The following is a 19103-nucleotide window of genomic DNA, read 5'->3' on the forward strand; positions in this document are numbered from 1 at the left end:
CGCCAAAATCTTCTTTTAGCGAATTCCAATTCTAGTTTGTCATTATAACACAGTGTTACAACATAACATACGAGAAACGTTAAACACGAAATTTAATACAGAACAAAAACGACATGAAGATGTTTGAGGGAAAGAGTTACAACAAAAGTTGTATAACAAAATTTTCAGTTAGCAAAATATAAATCAGACCTTTACCAGAGAGGTACTTAGAGAAGTAAAATAAAACGAAAACAATTTACATTTGACCTGACAAGCAACGTAAGAATTTTTTACAAAGCACATCACTAAAAACAATTTGACAAACTAGCGGTGCTTCTAAAACACACAGGATTGCAACAATTGACCTAACTCTCCTGTATCTTTTAGATGCACCCAGGTTTTAAAGTTAAATAAATAGATATACTTGTATTTTGTCAATCTTGCCACATATTTCGACGAACGGAAAGAACCAACAGATCACTAGTTTCATTTAAAACATTACCTCTAACTTACAAACACAGTTTGTAATTCATAAAACATAGAAAACATCCATAAAATGGGAAATTCTCAACCTTTTGTCCACGCAGCTCACAGTAAAACTTGCAATGAGAATAATAATAACATTTTAAACATTGTTTAAATAAGATCAATAATATCTCGTCAAAAATACGGCGGGTGCCATGCTTTAAAACAATTCTAATTGTAAGATACTCCCCCAAAAGTCAAAATTTATACCAAAAACCTTATAATTCTTGGTTTACTTTGATGTCTGTGTTTTAAGGATCAAGTGCTATGAAAACACCGTTCAGGAGTGGGGCAACATGTTTTGTATTCACATGTAAACTTTATTGGATGGAGCAAATTTGTGTTGACTTGTTTGAATTTAGAGTAAAGTTTCTATGGTACTTTTTATAATTTACTTTTTTTAACTCGCCGAGGTCGTTAAATATTTAACTTTTGAAGGAAGCAAAATGATTCCGTAAGGTAAAAGGCTTAACACCACTGCTTCAAATAATTTGGAGAAATTAAATTGCATTTGTTTGTCGGCATTAAACCGCCATTAAGGTAATATGTTATTATAAAAGAACAGAATTGTCTATTTGCAGATAAAAATTCCATCTGGGATCAACAGCGCCCCTAGGGTCCCAGGGTACACGCACACCGGTTCATGCAGTTATCCCCTGTTTTTCGCCCCTCCATCGTTCCTGAAGGTCAACGTGAACTTCAAGGTCACGCAGGGCGGCCTTTGCTTCGTCATCAAGAACTGAAAAAAAATAAGAGCAAATTTATATTTTTATGTAATTTTGCAAACCTGTTAAACAAATGTAAAATTTTAATCATTAACACAAAATACCTAAGCTGCCAAACAAAGTGTTATTTAATATAGTAACATTGATATTTTTATTAATAAGTAAACTTAAAAACATACAAATATATATTCGTACCATTAATCAGAGCCACTTGATTAATTAAACAAATGGAAACTCTTCACTTGCATAATACTATCAAAACTTTACAGCTTATTACTAATGTTTTTGAAAATATGACGATAATTATAAATATTAGCAATACAACAAACAGATAGATAAACAGTTGAACACCCAACCCTACCCACCCCTAGCATGCTTCTCCCTGGCATTCCTCACAAGCACTTCAGCCCCACTGCTGATGAAAGCTCCACAATGCTGACGAGCTCGAGCCACGAGGTTGCGGATCGCCATGCAACCGGACCGCTGTCGAACACCACGTCGTTGATAACATATGTGACATTCAGTGTCATTCAACGGAACATGAGTTAAAATAAAACGAGGGACATTGATAACAAAATATATGACGTCACCATATAAATATATGACGTCGCTAACAAAACATGTGGCGGCAGCAACTTAATCAGATGTGAAAGTATCACAACCATAAAACTGGATAATAACGAAATTCCTTTCTGTTTTAAGACGTTTAGACGTGAAATGAAGTAAGGTGAATTATTACAGAAAGGTGTTTTGTTTACTTCGGACCTTGGGAATATCACCGACGCTAGATCGAACATATCGCCACTTGCATTAAGGCCCAAGTGTAACATCGATGTCACAGGGGAACCCCCACATACCTGCAGTCCAGCACTGTCCGGGTGGTTCCCCATCGCTTGCGTAATCAACGGCGCCGCGTGCTTGCTCATTATGACGTCACAGTGCGAAGGGTTGCGTAGGGCGAGTGTGGCGAGAGCAGACAAACAAGCTTCACAGATCTGCGGAGAAGGTGGGTTTAAAATGTTGGTGGAAGATTTCTGATGGTTTTTTGAGACTGGATTTTTAATGGAAGGAATCTCCAGCAGATAATAAAATGTAAAAGAAAGATCCTTGTTTTCGCATCAGAAGATGTGAGGACTGTTCATAAGAGCTGATCAAACAGAAAATAATTTCTTACACTTTTTCACTCCCTTGTCATCTGGAACACCATTCACCATTCGCATCTGCTGTGCCACGGAAACATTCTGATGTAGGCCATAGACCAATTTAGAACGCCTGATTTAAGAATTTAGTTTCATATGTGTCACTTAACAAATGTAAATCAAACGTAAATTTATTTTTCAAGCATCTCACTAATGCACGGTTCAATAAATGTTCTGCGGTTTGGTGTTGTTACAAACCTATTTTATATTTTTTTCTGATTTTTGTGCAACAATATTGGGCCGAGAAAGAAAACAAGATTGAGGACCACTGTTGTAACCCCTGAAACAGCACTTCAGATCCCAAGGGTCCGGGTTCGAACCCTGGTAAAGATTCGCTCAACTTACCTGTGAGTTATCCGCGTGGACGCTCAAAACTTCCAGCACGCGATCAACAATTCCCGATTTCACCACCGCCACTTTGACGTCATCATTTCCACTGATCGCCTTCACCAACGTCACGCATTGTTTCATCATACTCTGTAACAAAGGGCATTGTTGGTTCGTTTTGAATCAAAACATTTTAAGCAACAGCACTAGGGCATTGTAAGTGGACTGTTAATATTATTTTATTTGTTAGTGTTGATGGATCAATAATAGCAAAATGACAAATTATGTTAGTGCAGGGATTTGTAAACTGGGGTGCATGGGCCACTTGGGGGTCCATGAAGGCCTACTGAAATAAGTGTATGATTTCAAAGTGATAAATTCATGAAGAAAATGGTTTAATTTTTAAAATAAAGTTTTTTACACTGATTGTATTTATACTCGATTTCAATTTCAGATTTTTCGAATTTGAAACAGCAGATTTTCGCAGTTTATTTTTATTATGACATCAATTTATGACGTCATCTGTAAAAATGTCATGCCCACCCTAGTACACTGAGCAAAAAAAATGTTAGGGGAGCCGCGGTCAAATAAATTTAAGAACCCCTGAGTGATTGTTACTTAGGACAGAAAAGCCGTAAGCAAATTTGCTTCATTTGCCACAGTCGTCGTTTACTTATAAGATGTACGCACACAGAGAACTATTTACGATTTACAAAACGGTGTTTCGTCGCATTACGAAGCTCTGACAGCACAGGCGAGCAACGAAGCGTGACGACGACTCGCCATTGGCTGGCCACGGTTGCGGTCCGCTGCACACCAGCCTTGCGTGACGGGTTACGTAGTTGTGCAGGAATCCGTGTTTGGTGGAAAATGTTGCGACGACCAGTTGTTGTGCTTGGGTCAGTTGGGTGCGGTTGGGTGACAGAAGGGTTATAGGGGTGAGCTGGCTTGGCGTTTAATTGGATTGTGTAAAGGTTAATTAACTTCGTAGGATCAGCATGTTTGTTTGTCTAAACTGTTGCAGTAATGTAAACTATTTACAGTTAAACCTATTCGCATTTCTGCCACGAATGCATGAGGATGCGGTAATAATATAAATGCTTTTGCCATTTATGATATTTACACTGTCTGTAAGTTTAATTTAGCCTACGTAAACAGTGTTTAAATATTTTTTCACAAATATTTAAATATTTTTAAAAACAATTTTTATGTTCGGTCAAAATACATATTGAATGATATTATTTTAAATGGAATGTACCCGCGTTTTAACCAGAATGCAAATGACAATCTAAACTAAGTTTTACATTTTAAAATCTAATAAATGTCTTCGATTTGACGTTAATTTGACTGGCGTTCAATTAAAAGACAAGAGTTTTTTATGTTTTTTCTAAAGTTGTTTTGAATATTACAAAATGTTCATGGTTACTCGAGGCAAGAAACGTCGGTTTCCTCACAACAGACTAAGCAGTGTGTTTGGGGAGGGAGTGCATGGACTTCTTGTAAACTTTTATGTCGCTTCGCCTTCCACCTGGACCTGCTTATATTTGGTAAACTGCGCTACTTTTATTATTTGTTTAACCTGGAATGTGAGTAAAGAGATATTATAGGCGACTTTATTGTAGGCGTTTGAGTTGCAAAGAAAATCAGCAGATTCAAATAGTGTTTGTTTCGGTTGTAAAGTCGCGAAGAAGAGTTTGAATTTTTCACAACTACATTAAACCGTTGAATGTGGCAGCTCATATTTTGAACAGTGACTGTAGGTTGCGAAATCTTCGTCACAATTCAGTGAAATAAATATGCTCGATTGCCCGCGTGCCCCTGGTAGCTGTAGTGCACTCGCAAAGCACTGGCCATAATAAGAGTTGACGAAGTTAAAAACATGAGGTCATTCAAATGTACAACATATGACTGAGTTGACAGGAATGTCCCGGGCGACTGGTCATGATTGGGTGGTTAAAAGTGGTGTGAGTGTGTTGCTGTAAAAAACCCTTAGTGTGTAAATGTAAAGGTTTAACTTTAAACCAATGAAAGTTTTTATCATTTTAAAATTTTAAGTTTCTTTAAAACCGAAAGAAATGTGTAAAATTGGTCGCATGTTTGTCCAACTTTAGCTGGTGCGTTGAAATGTCGGTGAAAAGGCAAGACAGCAAGTGCGTGCTTTATACGGTTGTTTGAACAGCGTGTTTGTGGATCTTGCTTCTGAGTAAACACGTATTAAGATCACAGACGGAATGTTGTCAGTGGTGAATGGAGGGAAAGTGCGCCGCTCTTAACCTAAATCACTTATTGGGGTGATATAAGGGAAGGATGATTGACAGGTGGAAGTTTTAAAGTGCTGGTGAATGTCTGGCGGGCTTTAAACTTATTTCAAGACACGACACACTTGGGTGACGAAGGTACTAGAGCGGAACGCTTGTATTTAAGCGAAGCTTCCTACAAAAGATCGAGTTACACTTTAACTGTTATGGATGGTGGATCGCAAGAAATTTGAAGCAAACAATTTTACGCCAAAACAAAATACAGCTGTAGTTAGAAGGTGGTTAATGTAATGTAGGGTTTAGTTAAAGGCTTGTTCGATTTAAGGAAGAAATTTTTTTACACTAAGTATGCACTAAAGCAATATTTTTTGCCAGACAAAAAAAACACGAAGTGCAGTTTATATTATCGAGTCATTTGTTTCACAAATATCAAGCAACACATGTTATTAATGGCAGTTCCGTGGAATTTACACAGTTTGAAACCAACGCTTCAGCAGCTGAAACTAATAACGTGGTGTTATCATAACTTTGATTCGTCATTTTACTTTAACTTAATTCGCACAATAGCAATGGTTTTGGAGAATAAGGCATAAAATACCTCCACATGTTTAACCTCCATTAGCGTTTGTAGGTCATTTTAGCATTAACCCACATTCCAGTGGATCAAAGGTAAATCATTGCTGTGAGTTGCTCACTGACGTTGAATAATTCATGTAAATCGCTCCACGGTGAGCATTGAATGACAGAGATGCTAAACACTGTAAACTACTGGCGGATGTAATTATAAATGTCTGTGTTCTCTGGTGAATCGTAGTAGGTAGTGCTTTTTAACGGAGAGTTTTAACAGGTTATATCCAAAATACTTTTTTAACAAAGCCATATACCCAAAACATTTGTTAAAATCGAGAACGTTCTCTGTTTTTAGTCGTTTCGGCAATAACTCATTCCAATGATGCCATACTCAGTGTAATATTGTGTTTAATTTGTTCTGTCGCTGACCGAAAAGTTAGACAGCTTTATCCAGAATAGATTAAACATATCGAAGTAGGTAGAATTAAGTTAACGCATCGAAAAAATATTTTTCTTCTTAAAATACTGAATTTAATAGTTGGATAAATTTATTAGCTGAAATATATTTTGACATCACCTAAATCTTGCAAACATTAGTTTATATTAATAATTAGGAATGGATTATTTAAACCAGTGATTCCAAAACTGTGTGCCTCGAGAGAAAAACTGTGTGCCTTGTCAAGTCTGCCGCGAAACTTTTGTAAGTTCGGAAAATACAGTATTTGTATCACCAATAGGCAAACATGCAAGCATTTTAAACTTAAATACGCTCTACCCATTACAAATCATGCTTATTGAGACATTTACATATATTTGTCGTGTGTTCAGGACGATTGTAAAATGACTCTATTGTTGTTCTTGTAAAAGTGTGTCGCGAAATATTTAAGATTTTCTTAAGTGTGCCGCGAGTCAAAACAGTGTGGGAACCACTGGTTTACACGTTTACACGAAGTTACCCATTTCTGAATGAGCTCTGTTTTATTAAAAAAACTTAAAAATCTTTGTATTTAAAAATTGAATATTTATTAAAAAACTTAAAATTACCACTATGGATATTTCCAAGCTTAGTCAAAACACCCACAGTCCCACATTATTGCTGGTTGTTGTGTGGATCGTGCTACGAAATGTTTTGCTTTTAACGAAATAGCGATTTGTAGGAGAGTTCTGATTGGCTGGCAAGGTTTCGGGATTGTTTTCGAACAAACAGATTCATTGTTTCAGATCGCAACGCGAGAAGCGTCAAAACAATGGGCATTGTTACAAGTTGTCGTAAAACAGCGCGCGGTATTAGAGCGCTGTGTCACTGAGACGGAGTGAGTAATTTTAAATGTTTCGATTTTGAATCAATTTTATTGTTTCGAAAAAACTTTTGATAGCACAGGTTAAAACGTTTGTTTGATTTAATGTTTAGATTCATGTTATTACGTAAAACCTGAAGTTAAAAAAGTGATAAAGTTTCACTTGTTTATGAACGCGTAAGTGTTAGTGATTGACAATCAGCCCCTGCTTCCAAATAATTTTAATTATATGAAGATGCATTTTAATGTTATCGTGATGCTAGATCGCTGTGCCACAAAAAAAAAATTAATCAATTTTATAATTTTAAATCAATTTTGTAATTTTAAATTATTTTATATCGTTTTGAAAGAACTTTTGATGGAAGTTTAGACATTTGTTTGGTTTGTTGTCTTACATTTTGAATAGTGATTAAGTTCTAATTGTTTAGATAGGCTTTTTTCTTTAACATTGAAACTTCTTTCTATTGAAGTTGGCCTAAATATGTTTGATTCTGTCAAATAAAGTTGCAGGTAAAATACCTTCATAATATCGAGTTTGTGGTTTACACATTAAGGATGATTTGTAGGAAATATTTTATTTTGATCAATTTGTCGACCGACAAAACCTGCTGCAAATGTTTTCAGATTTTACGAAAATGCACCCTAATGCGCTATTCTGTGTAATGCTGGTTTTACGTTGTTTGATGTAATGACCTCAGTAGACCTGATGATATTGTGTGAAGAGTAAGCTTCAATCTACCGAGTGAGGTCGATATTAAAGTTATAATTGAATTTGTCTTGACTTATGCGCCATGGAAATTCAATATATCGTAAGCTCTGCAGTCAGTCAAGATGTGTGTCATTTGGAAGCTAACTGAACTAAAGCAGTGATAAGCTTCAAAAGGAGTAAAAAGTTTAGAAAACATTTATATTTAACTGTTTTACAAAAGGCATTGAACTTTACAATTTTTACAAATGGTTATCTTTATGGAATCCGAAACCATTGGCAGTCGGTTTCTGCTTGTCGATCACTGTTTTGCTGTCGCGTAAAGTTCCAATAAAACTCTAGGTTTCATAAAGCAAGTAAAATGATTAAAAGTTGGTTTAAAGGAATATATTTCGGCCGTCTATTTCATATTGGGCAATAACAGTATGAGCAGACTATTGAGATAAGTCAGTTGTGTGATTATCATTTTTGGTGCAGTTTTCAATTTAGCGCTGAAATTTAACTATATTACAGCTAGAAGTGTCAGTTTCGTGATAGGTCATTATGATAATCTATCTCACATTAAAATGATGTTAAACGCATATTTCTGAACATATTGGGCACTGACCGTTCGATGGCAAACAACTATTAAGGTAAGTTAACCGTGGGATGATTACCACCGACAGGTCATTTTTGGTGGGATTTGATGCAAACGTTTTATTGAGAATGTTGTTATTGTTGCTTTGCTGGTAGCTCATCTTGTCACGCTTGGCTGCACACGCACCTTAATGCGAAGCGGTGATTATGGATAGATTGGCGCCTCAGGCTCTATGCGTTGGATTGAGGTTTTTCGGCGAAAATATCGCAAAGTTTATCGCGAAGTTTAAAGTTATGCGAATAGAATTTGCGCTATAATTTATTGTTTGCTGCTGTATTATACTTCAATATATTGCTTGAGAATTCGGCGCTGGTCTAGAATCCTACTACATTTTTCGTCCTGGAGTTCATATTGCTAACAATATTTGGGCTAGGGCGAGAGTTAGCGTTTGGGTGGGTCAAGTATTATTATTATATTCATTTCTTGCTTGCAATTTTAATTTTGACAACTCGTTTCGTTACTGTAAAAAGGTGGTAGTTCTAGACCAGAGCCAAGAATGCCGATGGTCAGAAAAGTGTGGGTTACTAGGGAAGCTGCATTAGAAGGCAAACTTGGTTTTGACTGAGAGGGTGTTTTAAATATGTGGCGCACACTTGTTAAGCTTGTAGTAGAAAGTAACAGGAAAGCAATGTTGATTTGAGATAAGAACCGCAAATTTTTGTGGGAGTTCTAGTTTAGCGAATTTAAAGAGGCGATTTAAGCAAGTTGGGTGATTGTTGCCAAGATTTGCTTCATAACATTAGGTTTAAAGCTACAAAATGCATGTAAAGAAACCTCATTTGTGGATAAAGATTTGTGTTACTAACAGAGCATAAATACTAAAATTTCAGTAAAACATTGACGCATAATGGTGGGAGGTTGTAGTTAGACGTAAATGAATCAAAGCCCATACAGAAGTATACAGGTAGCATTTTGAACGTTTCGAATAATACATGTAAATCTTAAGATAAAGACTGGAGGTCTTGGTAAGACGCTTACAAAATGCTACCTACTTCTTTATGGGCTTTGATACTCTTACCAGGTCCGGTAAAACATTTATTTAAGGCTAACTTGAAATAGGGTGGCAAAGATACGAAAGATTGGCGAAGTATGCATTTTACCACTAAGGTTTGACAAAAGTTGTGTTGGCATGAACAGATATATGCTATACCAAGAATTTGGTGTTAAAGAAACAATTCAACCAGGTGTTTCGAGCATCACGGCGTAGTGGTATATATCGATGTTAATGAGCTACATTATGTGTCAGGTGCTACATTGTGTGTCAGGTGTTAGGATGAAGGATGCGTGCTACAGAATCCAGCTTGTGGGCAACACTGGAACCATCAAGCGGATGGTCGCTTCACTTTATCTGGTCGACGCAAAGAAACAGCAGCAAGTTGTAAAGGTATGTGCGTGAGCGTGTGTGTGCGTACGTACGCGTGTAATGTGTGTGTGCTTGCATTGGGAACGGACTACATCCGATGACTTGTTGCCCGCCAAAGATTTGCGGCCAACATTTTTTTTGCGAAATCTTGCTCGCTAGAAAATCCATTTTAAATTGTAAATACACTGGGACGGCGGTATTTTACACCGGATGAGGCACTGGCGGGGTTTAGTTCAATGTTTAACTAAAGGGATGACGTCACTGGCGGGGTTTAGTTCAATATTTAACGAAAGGGACTGTAATGCAAGTACGCGGAATTCTAGTTAATTACTGGATGTAACTCGTACAAGTTTGGGATTGTTTCAGATAAATGTCCAATTAAACTCAGAGATAAACAGAATCGCTTCTTCAACAAACGCAGGGACGAATTTCACCTCATATTGAAATTGATTTTCTTCAATTTAGATGCAGTATACAACTGTCAGCAAGGGTTTGCCTCTTCGCATGCTCGATGAAAGCTAGGCCAAATTATTGCAAAATCTATCGCTTTGTTTTAAATATCCGCTGACTTGTTTAGTAGTTCTGGCATGTCACTAAATCAATTCTTTCAGTGTATATTATGTGATAACTTAATAACTGCGTCATCACTACGCCACAAAGTCATCACTACGTCACAAAGAAATATAAATATTATTCCCTGGCCTGTCGTCATTCTAACTCTCGCTTGTCTTGTTATCATAAGCATGAAGTCAAACAGCTCTGAAGTAAAGTTAAAAAAAAAGTGTGACGTCCCATGTTATGATGCAATACAGGTTTGCATCTGTGACGTAAATCTAAGTGTGACGTCACATATTATGACGCAATGCAGGTTTGCATCTGCGACGATCTCCCGCATGTTCTCAACGCCGTGGAGTCTCAACAGCGGGGATCTCCCTCGCACGAGCTGGTTGAAGGTGGACTCTCCCTCCAGGTGGCGCACGGGAGCAGCTTAAAGGTTTCGGCGAAAGAAGCTCACGACAATGATGACGTATGCACCATCACACCGCAGAAGGAGGTTGGTACATCACTATTGGATGGGTATGTGAGGGATGGGTGTGTGAGGGAGGTTGTTATCGTTAACGTCCACTTTTGGCTTCCGAGTTGCTTATTTAGGGAAAGTAGATCGATTTGAGATATTTAAAATAAATTCCAAGCAACATGGCATTTATCTCATGTTGAATGATGCACACATATATATGAGGTGGACAACTGTGATCTCACACTTCTGAAGCTGCCTTTGACCAACAATTACGGCTAACGTATAATTAGTACACCGATGGCCATCGCAGACTCACCGAATCTGTCGATTAATGATTAAAATTATCCCATCTTGGTCAAAAACTTTTTTTTTGAACTTGCCCGGATATAGAAGCTTAGAAATAAATTTCAAAGCCAAAAAGGTCGAGTAGATCGACATCATCTTGATTACGACGTTTCGATACGAACTTGTATCATCTTCGGTTAATGTGACTGAGTGACTGAGAGGTAAATCGAGCATCACTTATAAAACGTGGGAAGCAATTGTAAGTTCGTATCAAAACGTGAAACATTGTCCAGATAAAGTACGTACATTTGGCCCATGGGTTGTAAACTAAGCCGAGCAAGAAGAAAGTTTCCCATTGTTCCTATTGTTCCCATTGTTAAGGTGACAATCCCGAGCCACGCGGTGTGGGAGTCGAACGCAGCTTTCGCCACCGACTTCAACATCAAGATCCTCCGACCTCACGAAGAAGTCCCCATCCACATCTCCATCACCTCCCAGGATGAACACGGAAGCGACATCCCGCTCAGTGTCCCTCCTCGAATCCGGCTCACATGGCAACCGAAGGACGTGATCGGGGTCCAGAGGATCCGGAAGACCTGGGGAGAGATGGAGGAGAGGACATCCAGCACTCTTCCGAGAAGCGTAACATCACCAAACGTGCAGAAGAAGAGTGGATCACTGCCGAGATACCAGCAGCCGATGTACCTCGGGATTGAGAAGCTCCTCCAGGAGAGAGTGTCTTCCCCAAGGACGCAGGAGCAAAACAATCGCTTGGAGGAGAAACCTCTTGCTCCTCGTGCACAGGAGATCTCATCCCCACGGTTGCAGGAGTACGGGAATAATGAGAGGTTGGGTCGTTACGGAGGCAAACCCGCTCCCGTCCAGGATAAGAACTGGAACGTTGTGACTTCTCCTCGCGATAAAGAAGAAGAAGATCTTCCGCAGTGGGCAAAAGGACTCGGCGATCAGTTTGATTACGATGATGTAGTTGTCGTGTGAAAATTTCATAAGATTGATTTATGTAAAAATTTCAAAAAATCGATTTATGTGAAAATTTCATAAGATTACTTCTATCTGGTGAGCTAAGGTTCCAGACATGTTGATTTCAATTGGAATTACCGGATACGCAGCCCAAAATATCTCGTTTTGCACCAACTGGAAACAAAGTTGTGAGACTGAACGTTTCTGTTACCTTTTTACTATCTGACTTAGATTTTTCTGAACCACTCCAGATACAATGTCCTTTATAGACAACTTCTTAGTATTGTGGAACACCTTTCAGTATGCTGAGGTTAATACTTATTTAGCCTAAAACGGGATCACTTAACAGGTTATGAATATAATTCAAAAATATAACAGCATAAATAATCAACACGGTCAACACAATATAAATAGCAAAAAAAATTTTACTATGACACTTTTTAAACGTTAAATATTTATATGGGGTTGGCTGTTTCCCAAAAATTAAAGAATGAGTAACCTGCTTACAATTACAAAAAGGTTGGGAGTCACTTACATCAGCACTGAGTGTTGTATATTGACATAAGCATATAGAGGGTCACATTGCATGCAGCCTGCCAGACTTGCCCACCCATCGTACAACTTGTCCTCACCTTGTTTAGTGTTACATATTTTGCCGAGTCATAGTAAGAATGTCAAAACCCATACAGAAGTAGGTATTGTTTTGAACTTTTCAATATCTTTTTATTCAGAGAATATGTTGAAAATGAATAAAGACATACTTGAAAATTTCTCAAAATGCTACTTGCTTCTGTATGGGCTTTGATAATCTTACTATAACCTCTAAAACCACCAAACAATATGCTCCAAATTTTGCAGAGTGTTTCTGTGCTTCTATTTTCTTTAACTGCTTCATTAGAATTATAGAATGTTTAAGTTTAGTGTTTATATTTGGAATCCTTATATTAACTAGAATATGTAACCAATATTGATGCAAGTAGACAATTCAACTCAAGTAATTCATATTGTTTTGCAAGACATAGTTGATCCTTTGACACATTTTGATTATTGTTTTTGCACTTGAAATATTTTTTTTATAAAATCTGCAGGTGGCTGCTTATTTGTTACATCACTACTCACTAAACTACATTGTGTATGTTGTTAAACATAATTCATTTAAAATATTGCTGTTAAATTTTATTGTTCAATTCGCAGTGTATTGTGTAACAATAAAAAGTGTTTGATATGAACTAAACAATTTTAAACCATAGTTTGAAAATTATGACTATTTGGAGATAAAATATTAAAATAAGAAATATTTTTAATAAAACCATCTGTTTTAGGAGAAAATGGATGCTATTATAATTCAATCGAAGGATTAAAGGCAAAATGCTATGATGTGACTAGCCCAGCATGTAGTCACTCATAGATACAAAACATGTGAGTTTTTAAAGAATTTAACAGCACAGTGATTTTTATTCCAGTTTTGGTGTTATTTATTCAAATGTAAATTATAGTAAATCGATATAAAAACCACAAGTGTGGCTTGTAGTATTTTATAACAATTTAACAATTACATTTTTAAAACATAAAATGAACCTGGATTATTTTTTTATTTTGGAAATATTCCACTTTTTTAAGAAAATAAAATTGGTTACTTAGATTTCATATCTACAAAAGAAGTGAAAACAGCGTTCATAAAAATAATTTTGGGTGTTCTAACAAAGTCATCATATACATAGGCAAATATAGCTGGATCATATCCCCTGCCCCCTAAACAAATTCACCAAATTGTGAACACCTACTTTCAGCTTGCCTCAATGAACATACGGTCGCTATCCTTGTGTTATTCTTTATGCCCTTTTTTCAAAGTTTGCAAAGACGCACAAAAATAAATTGGATCTAATCTTAATCTTACCTGCTTGTGCATATGAAGAGAGAATATGTTTGCGATGATGTCAAGCCCACCAAGGTCGACCATTTGTTGGCAGAACTCGTTACGCACCATCAGCGTTCCAAGGGTCAAACAGAGTTCACGAGCGGTCTGATGGTCGTCTTCATGAACTGGAAGTACAAAGGTGAATGGGGATAAATAAAAGATACACATACAAATGTGTTCAGCAACTGCGATCTAGCCCTTCTGAAGATCATACTATTGCGACTTAGGTATTATAATACAACAGAGTCCGGAAGACATCACAGAATAGTCAAATCTGTTGATGAATGATGCAAACAAGGCAGGCTAGTGTTTTCTACATTGTTTGTACTAGCGCCGCTTGAACTCAAAAGCCCCCCCCCCCCCCTTCAAAAAAAGACGGCTTATGTATCATTAGTACACCGAAAGCCATTGCAGACTCACCAAATCTGTCGATGATGCAGAAAAGGTAGGTTGGAAAAAACAATTAGCCTGCTGTTAGGTTCGAACTCACTACATCCGTTAAAGCCGGGACCTTCACTCTACCAACTGAGTTACACAAGCTCAGAGGGGAGCATGTCGGGAAACAACCACAAGATTTTAAGTAGCTTTGGATGTGTTTTGCAAAATAATTATAAATATTTTGAAGCATAATGGCTTGAGGTTGTTGTTAGACGTAGTAACGATATTAAACCCATGCATACTGTAAATGGCTATCATTTTGTTTTAAATTAAACTTTACCTCTTAATAATAAGAACAATTTTTCCATTCCCTTGTGTTCATTGACCACCATCTTTGTGTGATCGTGAGCTTTTCCGAACTGAACACGGACGTCGTCGTCCAATGTAAGCGCGCGCAGCAAACCACACAACTCACGAACTATTGGACGAGCTCCTATCATATTAATACATGTCTATATTAACGATCTTACTTGATAATTAGGTATTACACTGTGAAAAGTGCCACTATACCACCAAGACACACCTAGTTCTTTTCAACACTCACAAATCTTTTAAATTATTTCTAACACAATATTGTAGATTTATGTTATTTAAACTAAAGCAGGGGTTCTTAAACTTTTTTCACCGCGGACCCCTAAAATTATTTTTTGCTTCACGTGGACCCCTGTAGGTAAGAAATTATTAAAAATGACGTCATAAATTGACGTCACAATCAAATAGCCTGTCAGAAATGTGCTGATGATTTAAGTAAAAAGGAGTCTAGAACAATCGTTACATAATCATTTGTAAGGCTAGCCCAACGGGTTTACAGTAATTTATTTAAGAAAGTTTTTATTTTTGATTCACAAGATAATTGACAAGTAACTTAAATACAGACAATAAAATATTGGAAAACAAGTAAATAAATTACTACAGGACATTAAGAACTATATAGACTATAATGTTATTAAATAAGATTCTAAAAATAAAATACAACAGAAATGAGTAATAATGACATATTAATTAACCTATAGTCATAACTTGCTTACATAATTTAATCAGGTGTATAGAAAACCTAAATATTAAAAGCTTGTGTGATGGGCAAACAAAATATACATGATATCAAATTGAACCTTTATGTTTCTCGGTCGCCTCAAAAACCTTGCCGATTCCACCAGAAGCAACGAAGCAAACTTTATTCGCTTCGTGCATGAGACAAGAGTTCCTCAGTATCTTTACAATTACAACGTCACATTCAAGTATACTACCATCTGAAATTAGAATGTGATTAAAATACAACAACCCCTTTTATTTTGTACAGTAATGATATAGTCATAATATGTGCTTGAGCCTTTACTTCACTTGTTTCCATCATTTTTACATTCCTACTCTGATAAAGCACCGTTGTGCGAAAGGTCGGCTACTTAAAAATACAATTTTACAATGCCACTAGTTTTCAGTTAATTACATACATTTAATTTAGTTATACAAAGTAATATGTAAGCCATGTACGGTGAGTTGTAACAATTGTTTAAGTCAAGGTTAGAAGCCCTGGAAATTTACAAAAAGAAACACTGGGTTGTAGAAAGCAACTAAAATTGGATTTTAAATAACAATATCAAGCAATGAATGTCAAATTATTGAAAAAGTAATGACAAAATGGTATTGCGTGAATTTGCTTTTAAACACCAATTTTCCTTTTGCAAACTGGATTCAAGTTTAAATGTTTAATATTTTGAAATACATCTTACCAGAAGAAAGAACAGAAAGCAAAAAAATAATTCCATCTTTTGTAATTAAATCTGGCTGCCCGTCCAGCATAGAACAAAATGCACCAATCGAAGCTAAAAGAAAATATAAAAACATTACCACAATTCGAAAAAAAAAATGGATTATCACAATTTTGAAGATTAATTATTTTAGAAATGTATTTTGTTTTAGCCTTTTTTTTCTGTAAAATGCTTAACACAAGTTGAATCACAGCCAGGGGCAGCTGACTAGATGACTTAACAGTCTTTCGCTGCCCCCCTGGGAACAATGGACGCTTTTTTTATTTAAATTTTGTATATACCATTATAAATTTATATACCAATTCAGCTCGAAGAAAATAATACATTGAAAAAAATGAAATACAGTTAAAAGCAGATAAAACCATTCAGCATTCATCTATTAACTTACATTGAAATATTGAATTGTTATCGGCACAAGTTTTGCAAAAATTAAAGACAACATTGTGGGCGTCAACCAACTTTGATGCTTGATATCGATTTGCTAAATTCTCTTGAAACAACTTAGAAAGGTTTTCCAACGCTTCTTTAATTTGACTCCCAACGTCTGTAAAGTAAAACATTGCAGTATAAAACAGTGTAGGGAATTGTTTGTTGGAAAGAATGTTTCAAAATTTTTCAAGACAAAGTTTATCACTAAAAGGTGAAATACAAGTCTTCACCATTCTGATCTAGTTAAAATTATAAAAAGAAAATGACATGTATTGATAATGTTTAGAGTCAAATATTACCACTATCTGCAGTTGAATATTTCTTTATTAACTCTTTAAGATGCATAGTTGCAGCAATAACTCTGTGTTCACCATTAATCCTTGATTCTTTTATGATCATGGTTAGAGGAATATCCTGGCAAGTAAAATCAAATATTGCATACTCTTTAGACTTTTCTATCACAATCAATATCATTTTATAAGATTGTCAATACATTTAAATAATAATATTTATGTTCAATATATATAATTGCTGGTTAAAACAAATACACCACAAATAAGTCACAATTTTTAAATATGATATAATATAATTTGGTTTCAGGTGGTTGCTTAGCAATGCTTATATTATCTGCAGGGCCCACTGTTTTTTGAAAAGGTTTGATGTTACATGTGACCAATTGGTAAATGTGTGACACTCATGCCCCAGATTGAAAACTTTTAAGCTAAATTTCGGACAGTAGTTAATAAGGTACTACCGAAAACATCAAGCACTACTAAAATTTGCTGACTTGTTTGAGCAGTAAAACACATTTTACAGAAAAAGTTTCATTTTTATTAGGCGACAGCCGCTAAGGGAAAGGTAATTAACTGTTGTTTTGCTTGAAAAATCAAATACAAAGCTTAGTCTATCATGGAACGCAAGAATAGGTTTATGTCAGAGCCTTTGTCAGAGATGAATCATACTTTATGTTTTACTTGACACATAAACTTATTGGCACTTACTGTTTTTAAGAGAAAAACTGTACAACACTTGTCATATTTTGGCGCTGGTCTAGAATCCAACAACTTCTTTTAATAATAACAAAAAGAGTTGGGCGCTGGTCTAGAATCCTACCACAGTTCTAAAATCAACGCACAAATTTGAGTTAGGATGCGGGTTAGCGTTTGGGTGTTGGTGGGTCAAGTACTGTTATATTCTTTATTTTGTATTAATACTTGACCCACCCTAACCCAAATAATGTGCGTTGTAGTAGGATTCTAGACCAGCGCCAAGAGTTATTAAAATTGAACTGCTAAAAAACAAATAAATAGGCCGTAATAAATATAATAATACTAGACCCACCCGGACCCAAATGCTGACTTGCACCCTAACCCAAATATAGTTAGCAATATAAACCAAAAATGTGGAAGGATTCTAGACCAGCGCCCAAGTATTTATTTTAGTGCCAAAAAACTCAAATTTTAAATACAATGAATTACCTGCGAAGAAAACTGTTGAATAGCGTCTTGTACAGCTTCAATTTCTTCCATTTCAAAATCGTTTACATTTTCTTCCACAACTCCATCGAATGTGTCCTGAGTAATTGCTTTAATGGTCGCCATTATGTTTGTTTTATTGCGTCTAATGCTACTATTATAAAAACAGAACTTTATTGACAAAAATTTGTTTAATTTGTTGCTAACGAATATTCTTTTAAAATAAAATACGGGGAAACACCTAAAACACCGGTTTTTGTTATTACCGCTTACCACAACTCACAAAATAATGGTTTTAAATTATTCTGTTTTAAATCCATTTTTATAAATAACTTTACTTAAAATTGTTTTAGTTTTATATATAATTATTCTGCATTTCTTTTTAGTTTAATATATATATGCACTGATTTAAGTTTGTGGTAAAAAAATAGAAAAAAAATTGAAAAAACGATTTTGTTTGAAGATTGTTATATTAATATATTTATCTTCAGAAAATATCGTTATTTAAAGCAAAATGGCTTTCATAAAATTTGAATACTGACAATTCACAAACACCCTAGAAGATTTGAATTTGCTTAAATATGTTTAATTAATATGCGCATTACTCATTAGTTGTTAAATTAAACATCTGTAGTTTTCCATTAGAAATCACGCCACTTGTTACATTGTTTCGTCATAAGAATCCCGATGAAGGTTATTTGGGTTAAAAAAGTTTTTAAAAAGGGTAACACTAATTTACGGAATGATGAATGGTCGGAATGGTCGGAACGCTCACTAATTTACGGAATGGTCGGAATTGTCGGAATGGAATGAATAGGGCCAAAACTAATTTGATGAATGGTCGGAACGGAATGAACTGTCGGAATGGAATGAATGAAGCTGTAGAAGCAAAATGAACTCTCGGAATGAAATGAACGAAGCTGTAGGAACAGAATGAACTGTCGAAATAGAATGAACTGTCGGAATGGAATGAATGACGCTGTAGGAGCAGAATGAACTGTCGAAATAGAATGAACTGTCGGAATGGAATGAATGACGCTGTAGGAGCAGAATGAACTGTCGGAATGAAATGAACGAAGCTGTAGGAACAGAATGAACTGTCGGAATGAAATGAATGAAAGCTGTAGGAACAGAATGAACTGTCGGAATGAGATGAACGAAGCTGTTAGGGTTAGGGTTAGGGTTATGGTTAGGGTTAGCTTC

The 19103-nt window shown here is 36.0% G+C and overlaps 2 protein-coding genes across 2 annotated transcripts; one reads left to right on the forward strand and one right to left on the reverse strand.

Annotated features, from left to right (window-relative positions):
* Window positions 1-40: 40 nt before the first annotated feature.
* On the reverse strand, window positions 41-18090 carry LOC146170497 (armadillo repeat-containing protein 6-like). The gene is made up of 11 exons (XM_083381901.1): window positions 17904-18090; window positions 16725-16839; window positions 16385-16540; window positions 15958-16050; window positions 15340-15477; window positions 14508-14657; window positions 13769-13914; window positions 2774-2905; window positions 2087-2224; window positions 1595-1712; window positions 41-1243 (listed from the first exon to the last, which is right to left on the reverse strand). Exons 1-11 carry the CDS (start codon window positions 18024-18026, stop codon window positions 1146-1148), a joined length of 1407 nt encoding a protein of 468 aa, XP_083238027.1. The 5' UTR covers window positions 18027-18090; the 3' UTR covers window positions 41-1145.
* Window positions 9498-13094, forward strand: LOC146170498 (uncharacterized). Its single transcript, XM_083381912.1, has 3 exons — window positions 9498-9608; window positions 10456-10641; window positions 11272-13094. Exons 1-3 carry the CDS (start codon window positions 9498-9500, stop codon window positions 11887-11889), a joined length of 915 nt encoding a protein of 304 aa, XP_083238038.1. The 3' UTR covers window positions 11890-13094.
* Window positions 18091-19103: the final 1013 nt, after the last annotated feature.

The sequence above is a fragment of the Ascidiella aspersa genome, chromosome 1 (assembly GCF_963924565.1).
Source record: "Ascidiella aspersa chromosome 1, kaAscAspe10.2, whole genome shotgun sequence".
NCBI classification, from domain to species: domain Eukaryota; kingdom Metazoa; phylum Chordata; class Ascidiacea; order Phlebobranchia; family Ascidiidae; genus Ascidiella; species Ascidiella aspersa.